The sequence below is a fragment of the Oryzias latipes genome, chromosome 6 (genome assembly GCF_053564925.1).
Source record: "Oryzias latipes strain Hd-rR chromosome 6, Olatipes_Hd-rR_3.1".
Classification (NCBI taxonomy): domain Eukaryota; kingdom Metazoa; phylum Chordata; class Actinopteri; order Beloniformes; family Adrianichthyidae; genus Oryzias; species Oryzias latipes.
In genome coordinates, this window is record NC_136242.1 from 10,078,719 (window position 1) to 10,090,442 (window position 11,724).

General features: G+C 39.5%; 1 protein-coding gene across 1 annotated transcript; it reads left to right on the plus strand.

The window, feature by feature from the left end:
• Nucleotides 1-1,980: 1,980 nt before the first annotated feature.
• hapln3 (hyaluronan and proteoglycan link protein 3) lies at nt 1,981-9,372 on the plus strand. The gene is made up of 5 exons (XM_004069411.5): nt 1,981-2,082; nt 2,799-2,935; nt 4,893-5,291; nt 5,775-6,077; nt 6,142-9,372. Exons 2-5 carry the CDS (start codon nt 2,803-2,805, stop codon nt 6,441-6,443), a joined length of 1,137 nt encoding a protein of 378 aa, XP_004069459.1. The 5' UTR covers nt 1,981-2,082; nt 2,799-2,802; the 3' UTR covers nt 6,444-9,372.
• Nucleotides 9,373-11,724: the final 2,352 nt, after the last annotated feature.

Here is an 11,724-nt window from a genome sequence, read left to right on the forward strand (position 1 = left end):
ATTCTCATGAAACCATCCACAATCTGAGCTGAATTTTTTTCTTCAAATTACCTTCACCTTGATATTAGTGGAATGTCATAGTCTGAAGATAAAGTTCAGCTTTTTCCATACACAGCGTGTTTCCCCATGTCTACCTACATTGGTTAAGGGGGTTGGAGGTTTTGTGTGTGTGGGGTTCAATTTTTATATTATTGCACTTTCGTTTTTATATACTGTTTAATTTGATTACCGTATACAGCAGTATGTGTTACCTTTAGAATGAAAAGCGCTATATAAACAAAGCTTGATTGATTGATTGATTCAAAATAAGACAATCGCAGTTATAGCTAGTTGATATCTTCTTCAATACTAGTCTGACACTGGGGTAAATGAATCTGTTTATATTTTCTGATTAGAATTGCCTTCTTTAAATTCGGTATCATTCAGTTTCAGCCTGCGTTTAGAGGATAAGATGCAAAAGAGAGTTTATCTGGCTGTGAATCCCCATTTAGAACAGGAGTCACACTGGATGCAGCTGTCAGGAACTGGAGGTGTAAGGGCCAAAATGCAGGAAACGGGGCATGGAGGCAAAAATCTAAAGATTTAATAAATAAACTTAAACAGGACAAAAACTGTGGAGAAACAAAAACCAGGTAAAGCAGATGACCTGACAATGTAAAAATGAAAACCGGACACTTCTGCTTACAGAAGACAAGTAACAGAAATGAAGACAGCTGTGGATGATTAACGTGAACCTGGAGTGACTTAGAGAAGTCAGGACATGACCAGAAACGCCACGGAAAAACCAAATAGAACCACAAAATCCTCACAGGAACGTGCAATTTCATAAAACGCTATTAGTAATTTCATCATTCTGGGGAAAAAGTTGTAGGATGTCTGTGTTTAAAAAATCACCATCTGTATTAAACTTGATTCATGTTAATTACGACTGCATCACATTGTGTCAGTATAGACAACCTTCAGTGTTTTATTGCTTTTATGTCTTCCAAGTCTATGACAAAGTGAACTCATGTTGACAATGATTGACAATCATTTGTTTACATAAAATAAAGAACAGTTGTTTCACTTTTACCTATACAGGTCACATAGCTGTGTAGTTATTTATTAGTAGCTTATTTTAAAATTTTACTTAATTTCTGTACTGTTTAAAGGGCAAAAAAAACTATTGCTTTTGATGCCGTTTTCCGACTTCTTTCCTCTAAAATCCTGTGCACGCCCCTGTTCCTGTATATAGAAAGAGCAGAGAAAATTAAATGTATTGATTCATATTTATACTTTTTTTGCTTAATATTCCTAGAAGTATATCTGAACTGTTTCTTTAACACAAAGCTAAAAACACTGTGGTCTTGAAAAAGTCTTCTGTTAATTGAGATGGTTTTGCACAACTGCTGATTCAGAATCAGATTGTCATTTCAAACGTTTTTTATGTGTTTGTCAGCCTAAACTGAGTCATCCAAACTGGTCTGGTTTTAGTTTTAAACCAACTGTTGAGAAAAATGCTTCACTGCAAAATTGCTGTGTAAATCAGTCACAAGGACTGTGAAGTTAAGTCTACTCCCCCCCCCAGAAAATGACAATTGTCTTTTGTGCAGCTAATCAGCAGTTATATCTGTCAGCTCTAGACTAAAAGGATGAAAATGTCTTTCAGATGTATTTTTCTTTAACATACTATATTCAGACCACTGTGTAAACATTTTTTTTAATTCAAAAACATGGCATTTCTGCAAAGTTTGAAGCTGAATTGAAAACATTCAAAGTTTCTTCAATCATACTGTTTATTTATGGTATTAACTGGTTGAAGCTATACAAAAAAATGACTGATTTCTGGCCAGATTCCTTAGCCCACTATGAAACCATCCTCCAATAAAGGTGATGCAGTTGTGAGCCGATGCGTGTCCTGGCGTGACTCCGTGCGTGTGCTGGGGGGGCTCCTGGAAGTCGAGAGCCCTCCCTGACGTGAGGGGATGCCTCTACTCGTGACGTCATCGCGCTCCTCCGGGTGGAGAGCACGTTTGTGAAACAGACAACAGAAGATGAGGAGACATCTGACTGGAGGCGCGCTGGACGGACTTCTGCTCATCTGTGAGGGATTCTGGAAAATACTGTTTTTCTCTCTCGTTTTTTTTTTTTCTAAAATTGCACACCTTTACCTACAGCCTATTCATTTTTTCTAAGTTTTAAAATAGGATTTATTTTTTTATTGTTTTAATTTCGACTCAATTTAGTGAAGTTTTAAGGGTAAAGGTGCAGCTGGGACTACTTTCCGAGGCAAAAAATGATTTTTGTAAACATTCAAATCTGTTGTTTACGTCACACACTTCTTTGCAGAAAAATCTCTCAGTATTTTGATGAATAATTAACAATATAAAGGAAGGTGAAGGAATAACTACAATGCTTTTTTGTCTTGAGAAAACTGAAAGATTAATTGTAAAGAACAAATGTAGGTCTATATTGTTTATTTTTGATTGATATTTTTCTTTTTAAAAGCAAAGGCAGTCAAAACGCATTTATTAAAGAGTAGCCTACAAGGTTCAGGTTTTCCATAGCATGTTATATGTTTAGTCTTAAAAGTGTGACTTTTTTTTATCAGGAAAAATTGTTGACTCAGTTTTCTGAGCACAAAACACCTGGAAATATTAAAAGGCGTTTCTAGTAAATTTAAGTGAATTTATCATTTATTTGATCTAATTGAGTGCATAAAATGAGATCTTAACCTGCTTCATGCATTTAGTGTTTTGCAGACTTTAGGCTTTGGGCACTGAGTAAAATGGATCGTTTAAATGCATTTGTCCCCACAGAGTCATGCCGAGTCTGCACCGCCCCCTGGTGGTCGTTTGGGTGTACCTCCTGCTGCCCGGAGGCCGGAGCAGCTTCTATGGGTTCAACAATGGCTTTCACTACCAGGATATCAGCAACAGGAATGGGAACGGAGAGAGTATGTGCTTTTTATTTAGCATGAAGTCAAAGGAGAACTTTTATTTGAATATAGTCAATAATGCTAAACTCTGTCATTAGGATGTGTTTTTTTCTTTTAACCACACAGAACAAATCTGCTGCTTCTTCACCAGTGCTGTGCTAATTACTTCCAAACTGTCTCTCATTATATTCCAAATAATGTCATCCTGATGCAACTTTAATTAAGAATTCAAGAAAGTTAAGTGAAAAATGACATTTTCTTCTTTATTAACTTTGGTGCACCGTCTTCCTTTGTCTCCTTTTACTATCAAATATAAGCATGAAAACATTGGTGTGGAATACAATTTAAAAGAAACACGTAAAAGCAATTCTGTACTCTAAGAACTCTGTCTCTGAACAGCAACTAGACACTGTTGTGCTGCAGAAGATAAAAATATGTGAGCTTTGAGATTATTTCAATAATTAACCACTCTAACATTTGATTAAATCTTTTACCGTCATTTGGATCAGCCATCTGACTTGTTAAAATCTGACAGAACCTGAAGGACTTTAAGCTAAAATCCTTACTTGTTTTAAAATTATTATCTTTTTTCCAACGAGCCACATTGTAGGGATAAGGGAGCCGCATGTGGCTGCAGAGCCTCAGGTTGCAGACCCCTGGTTTTGTCCACAACAGATTTACAAAGGGAAAACCGAGACCAAACAGAGAACCAAGGCTTAATTTAAACAAAATTAAAATCTGCATAACTATTAGCAGGTTGATATGACTGAATCTAGCTTACAGCAACCAAACAGACAGATGTTGGCTCTGTGAAGAAACAAGACTAAGCACAATTACAATGAACACTAAACAATACTTTTTGGGGTCTAATAAGGGGATGTTTGGGTCTTATAAGGGAAAATGGTATGTTTAGCTCAGTTGAATTAGCTCCACACTGATTACAAAAAGCTTAAAGTAATCGACCACTCGCAGAAAAAAAGGATTTGATTTGTAACTTAAATAACCACTGGTTACAACAGATGTCTGCAGAAGAGCATCTCTGAATTTACAACATCCAACCTTTAGGCAGACAGACTACAGCAGCAAAAGAAGTCCACACAGGGCACCACTCTTGTCAGTTAAGTACAGGAAACTGAGGCTACAATTCACACAGACTCACCAAAATTGGACAGTAGAAGATTGGAAAAACATTGTCTGGTCTGATGAGTCTCCATTTCTGCCGTGACATTTGGATTGTAGGATCAGAATTTGGCATCAACAACATGAAAGCATGGCTCCATCCTGCCTTGTATCAACGGTTCGGGGTGGTGGTGCTGTCATGGTGTGGGGGATATTTTCTTGGCACACTTTGGGCCCCTTAGTACCAATTGAGCATGGTTCAAACCCCACAGCCTACCTGAGGGTTGTTGCTGACCATGACCATCCCTTTCTGACCACAGTGTACCATCTTCTGATGGCTACTTCCAGCAGGATAAGGGGCCATGTCCTAAAGCTGGAATCATCTCAGACTAGTTTCTTGAACATGTCAATGAGTTCACTGGACTCAAATAGCCTCCACAGTCACCACATCTCAACCCATTAGATCATCTTTGGGATGTGGTGAAACGGGATCATTGATAGCAGCGGACAAATCCTCAGCAACTTCGTGATGCTATCATGTCAACATGGACCAAGCTCTCTGAGGAATGTTTCCAGTGTCTTGTTGAATCTTTGCCACCAAGGATTGAGGCAGTTCTGAAGGAAAAAGGGGTCCAAGGTATACTTAGTAAAGTGGCTGGTGTGTGTACTTGTGCTGTTTTATTTTTGGTACTATGCATCAACATCATCAGGGCTTTCAGTCAGAAGACCCAGAAGAGGTTAAAATTATTAGGATCTTAGATTAGGATTCTCAGTTTTAGTAATTTACTCACTGATGTCAGTATAAATTGAGATTACATCATTCAACACATTTTCCACTGTTTTCTGCCTTCCGAAGTCTACTTCAATGGGATCCGTCTTCTTGTGGAATCGCCCCAGTCTTCAGTGTCAGGCACCAGGGGCAGCAGCGTCACTCTCCCCTGTAAGTACCGTTACGAGCCTGAGCTGACCGCGCCACGCAGGACCCGCGTCAAATGGAGCTGGTTACCTGCTAACGCCATCACAACAGCTGTTTCCTCTGATGCCTTCACCACGGAAACCGAGGTGATGGTCGCCATGGGCAACCGTCACCGCAGCTACGGCGGCTTCCGGGGCCGCGTACGACTGCGGCGCTCAGCTCCAGGAGACATGTCCCTAGTCATCAATGAGCTGCAGCTGAATGACACTGGGCGGTATCGCTGTGAGGTGATCGACGGCCTTGAAGATGAAAGTGTGACCGTGGAGCTGGAGCTGAAGGGTGAGATGCTCTTCGAGACCATCTGTTATAGTATACTGGCACTACAAAACCTGTTAAAAAAATGCAAGTACACTCTTTATTTGGTCTTCATACTTTTGTGATTTAGTGAAATAGCTTTCCTCCAATAGTCAGCACACATTTTTAAGATTTTGAGCCTTATAAAAAAAGAAAAGAAAGTATTTCTAAATGTATGTTTTTATGAAGTTTTGTTTAAAAAATTGGTGTTTATTAATCTACAACACAACATTTTAAAAGCAAAATATCTTAAATTAAAACATTTAAGATGTCACAACAATCCAACATTTGACGAAAGCAGGAAAAACTGCTACAATGATGTTTGTTTTGTGGAAAACAAATGCATTATAGCTAAAACAGGTTTGGGCAACCTAAGAAACTGCAGCTTCATGGTCTCTTGTTTTATTGCCCAGAAAATTCCTATTTATTGACTACTAAATGATCTAAATCTGTATATTCTGTTCATAGGTGTGGTGTTCCCCTACTACTCCAAGAAAGGACGTTACCATTTTAACTTCTTTGCGGCCCATCAAGCATGTCAGGATCAGGAGGCCACTCTGGCTACAGTGGAGCAGCTTTTCTCCGCTTGGGAGGAGGGCCTTGACTGGTGCAATGCAGGATGGTTGGCGGACGGCACAGTGCAGTATCCTATCACGGTGGCGCGCCACAGCTGCGGAGGAGAGGACCTGGCTCCTGGTCTGCGCAGCTATGGTCAACGGCATCGTTTTTTAAACCTTTACGACGCTTTCTGCTTCTCTGCGTCTACGAAGGGTGAGTGTGAGCACGTCGCGGCAGGAGTTTTAGCCTTTTCACTGACTGTTCTGTTCTGCTGTAGGGAATGTCTACTTCTTAAAAGATCAGAAGAAGCTCAACTTCACTCAAGCAGTCCAGGCCTGTGTTAGGGATGGAAGTCAAATTGCCAAAGTGGGTCATCTATATGCTGCATGGAAGCTGGCGGGATTTGACCGCTGCGACGCAGGCTGGTTAGCTGATGGAAGTGTCCGTTATCCCATCACCAAGGCTCGTCTTAACTGTGGTCCACCACAACCAGGAGTGCGCAGCTTTGGATTCCCCCCTCTGCATCGGAAATTTGGTGTCTACTGTTATCGTCAGCCATTTTTAGAGAACAAAAAGTAATTCTGACAGTGAACTGTTTTAAAGCTGCACTGACAGTGAACTGTAACTGCAGAGAGGACAAATAGAAGGAGTTGGTTAATTCTATCTGATTTAAAGTGACAGTAACTCTTTTTTCTCACTTTTTCCTTATCATAATTTATCTTCTATTAATTGTGTCAAACTATTCATACATTCATCATAATCATTGACTGTATATGTAAACTAGAATGAGTGACCCCTACCCCTAGGGTTACAAATAGGAAGTACCCACTGGCTCCAAGAAGCCAGACTCCCATAGACATCAATGGAGAAATAAACAGCTATTACTCTGTCATATTTGTCAGAATAACCATTCTTGATCTGATACCTTTTTTAACTTGTTCCTAATAATCCTAACTTTTGTCATAATATGTTTACTGCAGTGCAAGTTATTCAAGTTATTAACTGACCAATCAGATGCATTCAAAATATTTTAATTGATTGACAGATTCTCCTGAGCCCGCTTTTAAATGGATTTGAAGGGGTGTGGACTTCCGACAAGCTGATTGGCGAGAGTGGTTGCCATAGCAATGTTGACTCAGACCGACTTGGACCAATCACTGCTTATTGACGTAGTCTGGCGACAATTTTGCAGCATAAATATAGCAAATAAAAGGCAACTAAGGTAGTGTGGTTGATGAAGGACCCAAAATGCAGAAACGGGAGGCAGGTGGTTCCAAGAAAAAAGGGATTAATTCACATAAACGAAAGTGCTGCCGAGCAGGGAAACCAAACAGAACCAACTCTCTGTGTAACCAGGTAGACATGGAAGAAGACAACATGGACCAGCACAGAGAAAGGGAGAGACAAGACATATACAAACAGGACTGACAAGACACAGGTGAAAACAATCAGAGGAGATTGGGACCAGGGAAGTAAAACTCAAAACTAAGACATGCAGGAAACCTTCAAAATAAAACAGAAAGCAGAACTAAGGCATACACAACTCTAATCATGACTGTAACAAAACAGTAGGCAAGAATTAAGGCAAAAAAAAACCCCAATCATGACAGCTACATTGACTATTGATTGGAGCCACGAGTGGGAGTAAGCCAATTTTTTTGTGGGTGCCGTCACACTTACTCAGTCCAGTTCTCATGTACAGTCAATGATCATAATGTACCACATGAACATCAGACCCGATGTAATCTGAACTGACTTAAATTCAAACCTGTAACTTTTTTTATGTTATCATCCTTTCTTTGAAAACCCTAAAACCACAGTTTAAAACCTCTGAGTTTGCTCTCATTTAGAGCATCTTAGTATCAAGAGAAGTTGATCAATATGTCATGTGTTGTTCTTTTGTTCTATTGTGGGGTTTTGTCCCAAAGCTGTTGGATGGACTGGAGATCATGGTGGAGAAATGACCGTCAGGTTCGTGCTGCATGAAATCCACACAGAAAATATATATATTTTTGTATGGATCTGTCTGTCAACAAGATCAGGTTCTTACTGTTAAATGTATGACACATAAGATAAGATAAGAGATAAGATCAAACTTTATTCATCCCACAATGGGGAAATTCTTTTTATCTCCAGCAGCAAAAAAAAAAAAAAGAACATTCAGAAGTACAAACAGCAAACAGAAAATAACTAAGAAAAAATACACAGCATAAGCAACTGTGGAAGAATAAAAAAAACTACTGAAAAATAAAGACAACAACAGTTTACAAAATAAGTTAAATGAGTGAATGAAAAAACAAAACACCAAAACACAGAGGGTCCGTGGAGTGTCACTGTAACGCGGTGTTGTACAGTCTGCTGGCTGTGGGGAGGAATGACCCGCGGTAAAGCTCCTTCTTGCAGTGTGGGGGCAACAGTCTCGTGCTGAAGGAGCTGGTCATAACTGAACATTTTAACACAACTAACAAGGCAACTCATCGTGTATTAATTCTTTGTACATTCTCATTTTAGAGGTCTCTTACAATAAAGGAGAATTTGATCCCAGATGAGTTTATTGTTTTGTGGTATTTTTGTGCCCTTCCATTGTATATGTGGGGTTTCTGCTGGGAAAAAATATGCATGTCTATAGTGGGTCTTTGATTCCACATGGGTTTCACAAGTAAAGTCAGTGCATTCATGTTTTGCAGACATTCAGACTCCTCCTCACCTTCCAAAAAAAGGGAAAACCTCTAAAGTCTAAAGGTCTGTTGATTTCTTGAAGAGTTCAGGATCGTCAAACACTCATGTATGTTGTTTCCAGGGCACGCCTACCAACTGAATGTTAGTTATTAGAATAGTTTTGAAGTTTATGCAAACGATTCCTAAAATAATTATTACAAGTGTGGAATCTTTCTTTGGGGTTTTGTCCTGTTAAAGCAATCTTTGAAAACATTTTTTTTTATTTGTTTAAGACAATTCATAGCTGTCAGATCTAAGTGTCCTTAGATCCTATCCTTCCAGTACTTTGTACACATTTTATATACAACAAACTATGAAGCATACATGTTTCCTCTGTTTTAGTCAGAGTTCTTCAAAGTGCTAATGTTAACTGTTACATAAGAAATGACAAATGCTCTACTCTTAGACTTTCTGCACTAAAATCCCAGACTTTTGAGCAGCATAAGGGCACCTTGATGTTTCAAGGGAGTAGAAATTCCATCCCCTCATTTTTCTCTCAAATCTTAAATGCCAACTTGTGATTGTTCTCTGATTAGATTAGAACTGCCATGGAGTCTTGGTCCAGTTTAAACCAGTGTCAAATATATTACGTCATGTGAAATGTGCTGTTTTTGAATGATAACTAAATGGTTGTCAGCTTTATTCTAAATTCTTGTAATATATAAGCTACATTGTTTACATAGGTTGTGGAAGAGGTGACTGTTCCATTAAACATATATTAGTTTGTCATTGTTCTTATGCATTTGTACTGTTTTCCACGGAGTAATTAAAGCACTACAGTACTCTGCTACTTTGCTGTTGTACAGTTAATTGCAAAACAGGTTAGGCTGACACAAATTCCACTCCAGAAAAAAGCTGCTAGTTTTCTGAGTTTCATTGGGCATAGCAATCAAACTATTGTTCTTTAAAAGAAAAAAATATTTCCCTCTTTATTTTATTCATATTTTTCCTTACACTCTTTCCAGCAGGGACTGGTGCTGTAAACAGCTCCGACCTACTTCCGGTGGCTCACCTGACTCAAGTCTGTGAGCCGCGACCATTGACTGTGAAAACAATGGACACCTCAACTCCTCCCTTCTCGTGGCCCAAATAGGAAGTACCATTGCTTCCTGATACGGGCGCCACCAAAATTAAACAGTCCACAGTGAATGGTCCGAGTCGCTCTTAGTCACCGTATCTATAGCAATGGTGAGAGTAATTGCCATAGATACGATGAAAAAGAGCGACTCGGACCATTCACTGTCGACTGGTTCCAACATGGTAGCGCCCGTATCAGGAAGCAATGGTGAAGGATTTTACCTCATTTTGGGATGATCTGGTGGTAATGCATTTTCTATGTGATGTCACACAATGTAATTGTAATTTTATGCCATAAATTGAGCGTTGGAGCGTCTTTTGACATGGGGGATTCATTTTGTCCCATAATATTATGCCGTAGCTCTCAGTAGTGTGAGTTTGGTTGATAAAATGAATGGACATGTAGCAGGAGTGGCTCTGAGCGCTGACTTCTGCCATGAGCCACACCTGACCATACACTGTAAAAAACAATAGACGTGACCAATCACCTGGGGCACTGCACAGCGGGCGTCACAAGAGGTCCCACAGCATCTCACAGCTCATGAAAAGTTGAGCGTGTCATGTGGAATTGTTGGATCCACAGCTCCTCTGTAAAATCACCAACCACAATTTCCCAAAATGGCTTCATCCATAGCCGCTCCCACGTGTCAGAAGCTTGCCGCTCCACGGCCTGAGTAACCCTTGTGCTATCCAAGGCACTTTAACATTGGGAGTTGGGTCATCTAGACCCACTAGACAGTGCTCTGAACCTTTTTTCTTCAATGATTTGTGATCTTCACTGGTGTCCATGGATTACATGAAATCCTTTTCACCTTTATCCACCTTTGACGTGGTAGGGAGAACACGTCAATAAAAAGGTGGGGTCATAGGAGCACAAGGAATAAGGCACAGACGTCTCCTTCGATAGATGATGATGACCGCCAGTGCCGTGACAGTGATTTGAATGTATCTGCTGTAAATCAAAGTATTGTTCACATCCAACGCCATGTTTTCGAATGATTTATCGTTGTGTTTATTCACATAATTAGGATTTGATGGAAACTGTGTAATTGCAAAATTGTGTTTTTTGACATTTCTAGAACTTCGATAAAGTTTTATGCAAATCTGTAATGGAAACACAGCTAATGACTTTATCTCTGTGTTTCTAACTTCACTTAGGCGCTGGCTTTATTGTAAATCCTCTGGGTTTAGTTTTAATTGCCATTTGTCCCTGATGGTTTTTGATGCCAAAGATTTCAGTTCTATTACCATGGGGATTCTTGACTTATCCTGTCAGAAAACATACAAAGTCAAGGATCTGACAAACTCTGTGTTTCCTGTCATTATCTACACCTCACTGATGCGTATGTTCACAGATTTTTAGAAAGCTTTACATTTTCAACCTAGTTATTTTCTTTTAATGCTGCATTTAATGACATAGTTGTTTCAAATCTGATTAAAAAAAGCATACAGCATTTTGAGAGTTTTTTTGAGAAATTAGGTGTTTATAACTAACTTTAAAATGCATTCCTTACTTACTGTAGTTCGTCAGTCGGCGTCCTTACTCCGTTTGATTACTCTTCAGCCAAAAATGCTGGGGTTTAAAAGTGAGATGGGGTTAAAGAGTCTTATAAAACAGCTTCCATAGGGCAACAGAGGCCCCACTGAGTATGTGGCGTGCAGCTTTTTTCTAAACATGTCCGTCTCTTTCACACCACTGGACACACATGAACCCAAACACTCACACTTTCATTATCACCCTGCTGAGATTGTGGCACACATGTGGCCTGTTATTACAACTATAGCACGTGGATCCATAAACGTGCAGAACATGTTACTTCATATACGTATGGCTGTACCCTCTGTGGAAAAACACACAGTCAAAGAGCAGGCCTGTTTGCAGAGATGAAGGTAGCTACTGTAGAAGCGGATGAAGGAGCTATTTACTGAACGTTTCGTTTGCACAGGAAAGTAAAAAAAAAAAAATCAAACTCCATTCCAGGGTTGCTCTCTTTGGCTCAGCTGAGTTCTTTCCAAGAAAAGGGAGCAAATTCTAGCATGTCATTTTCACAAACAGTAATGCAAC

Coding starts and splice junctions, on each gene's coding strand:
- hapln3 (XM_004069411.5), top strand. CDS start 2,803: ATGCCGAGTCTGCACCGCCCCCTGGTGGTCGTTTGGGTGTACCTCCTG. Junction 2,936..4,892: donor CAGGAATGGGAACGGAGAGA/GTATGTGCTTTT, acceptor TGCCTTCCGAAG/TCTACTTCAATGGGATCCGT. Junction 6,078..6,141: donor CTTCTCTGCGTCTACGAAGG/GTGAGTGTGAGC, acceptor GTTCTGCTGTAG/GGAATGTCTACTTCTTAAAA.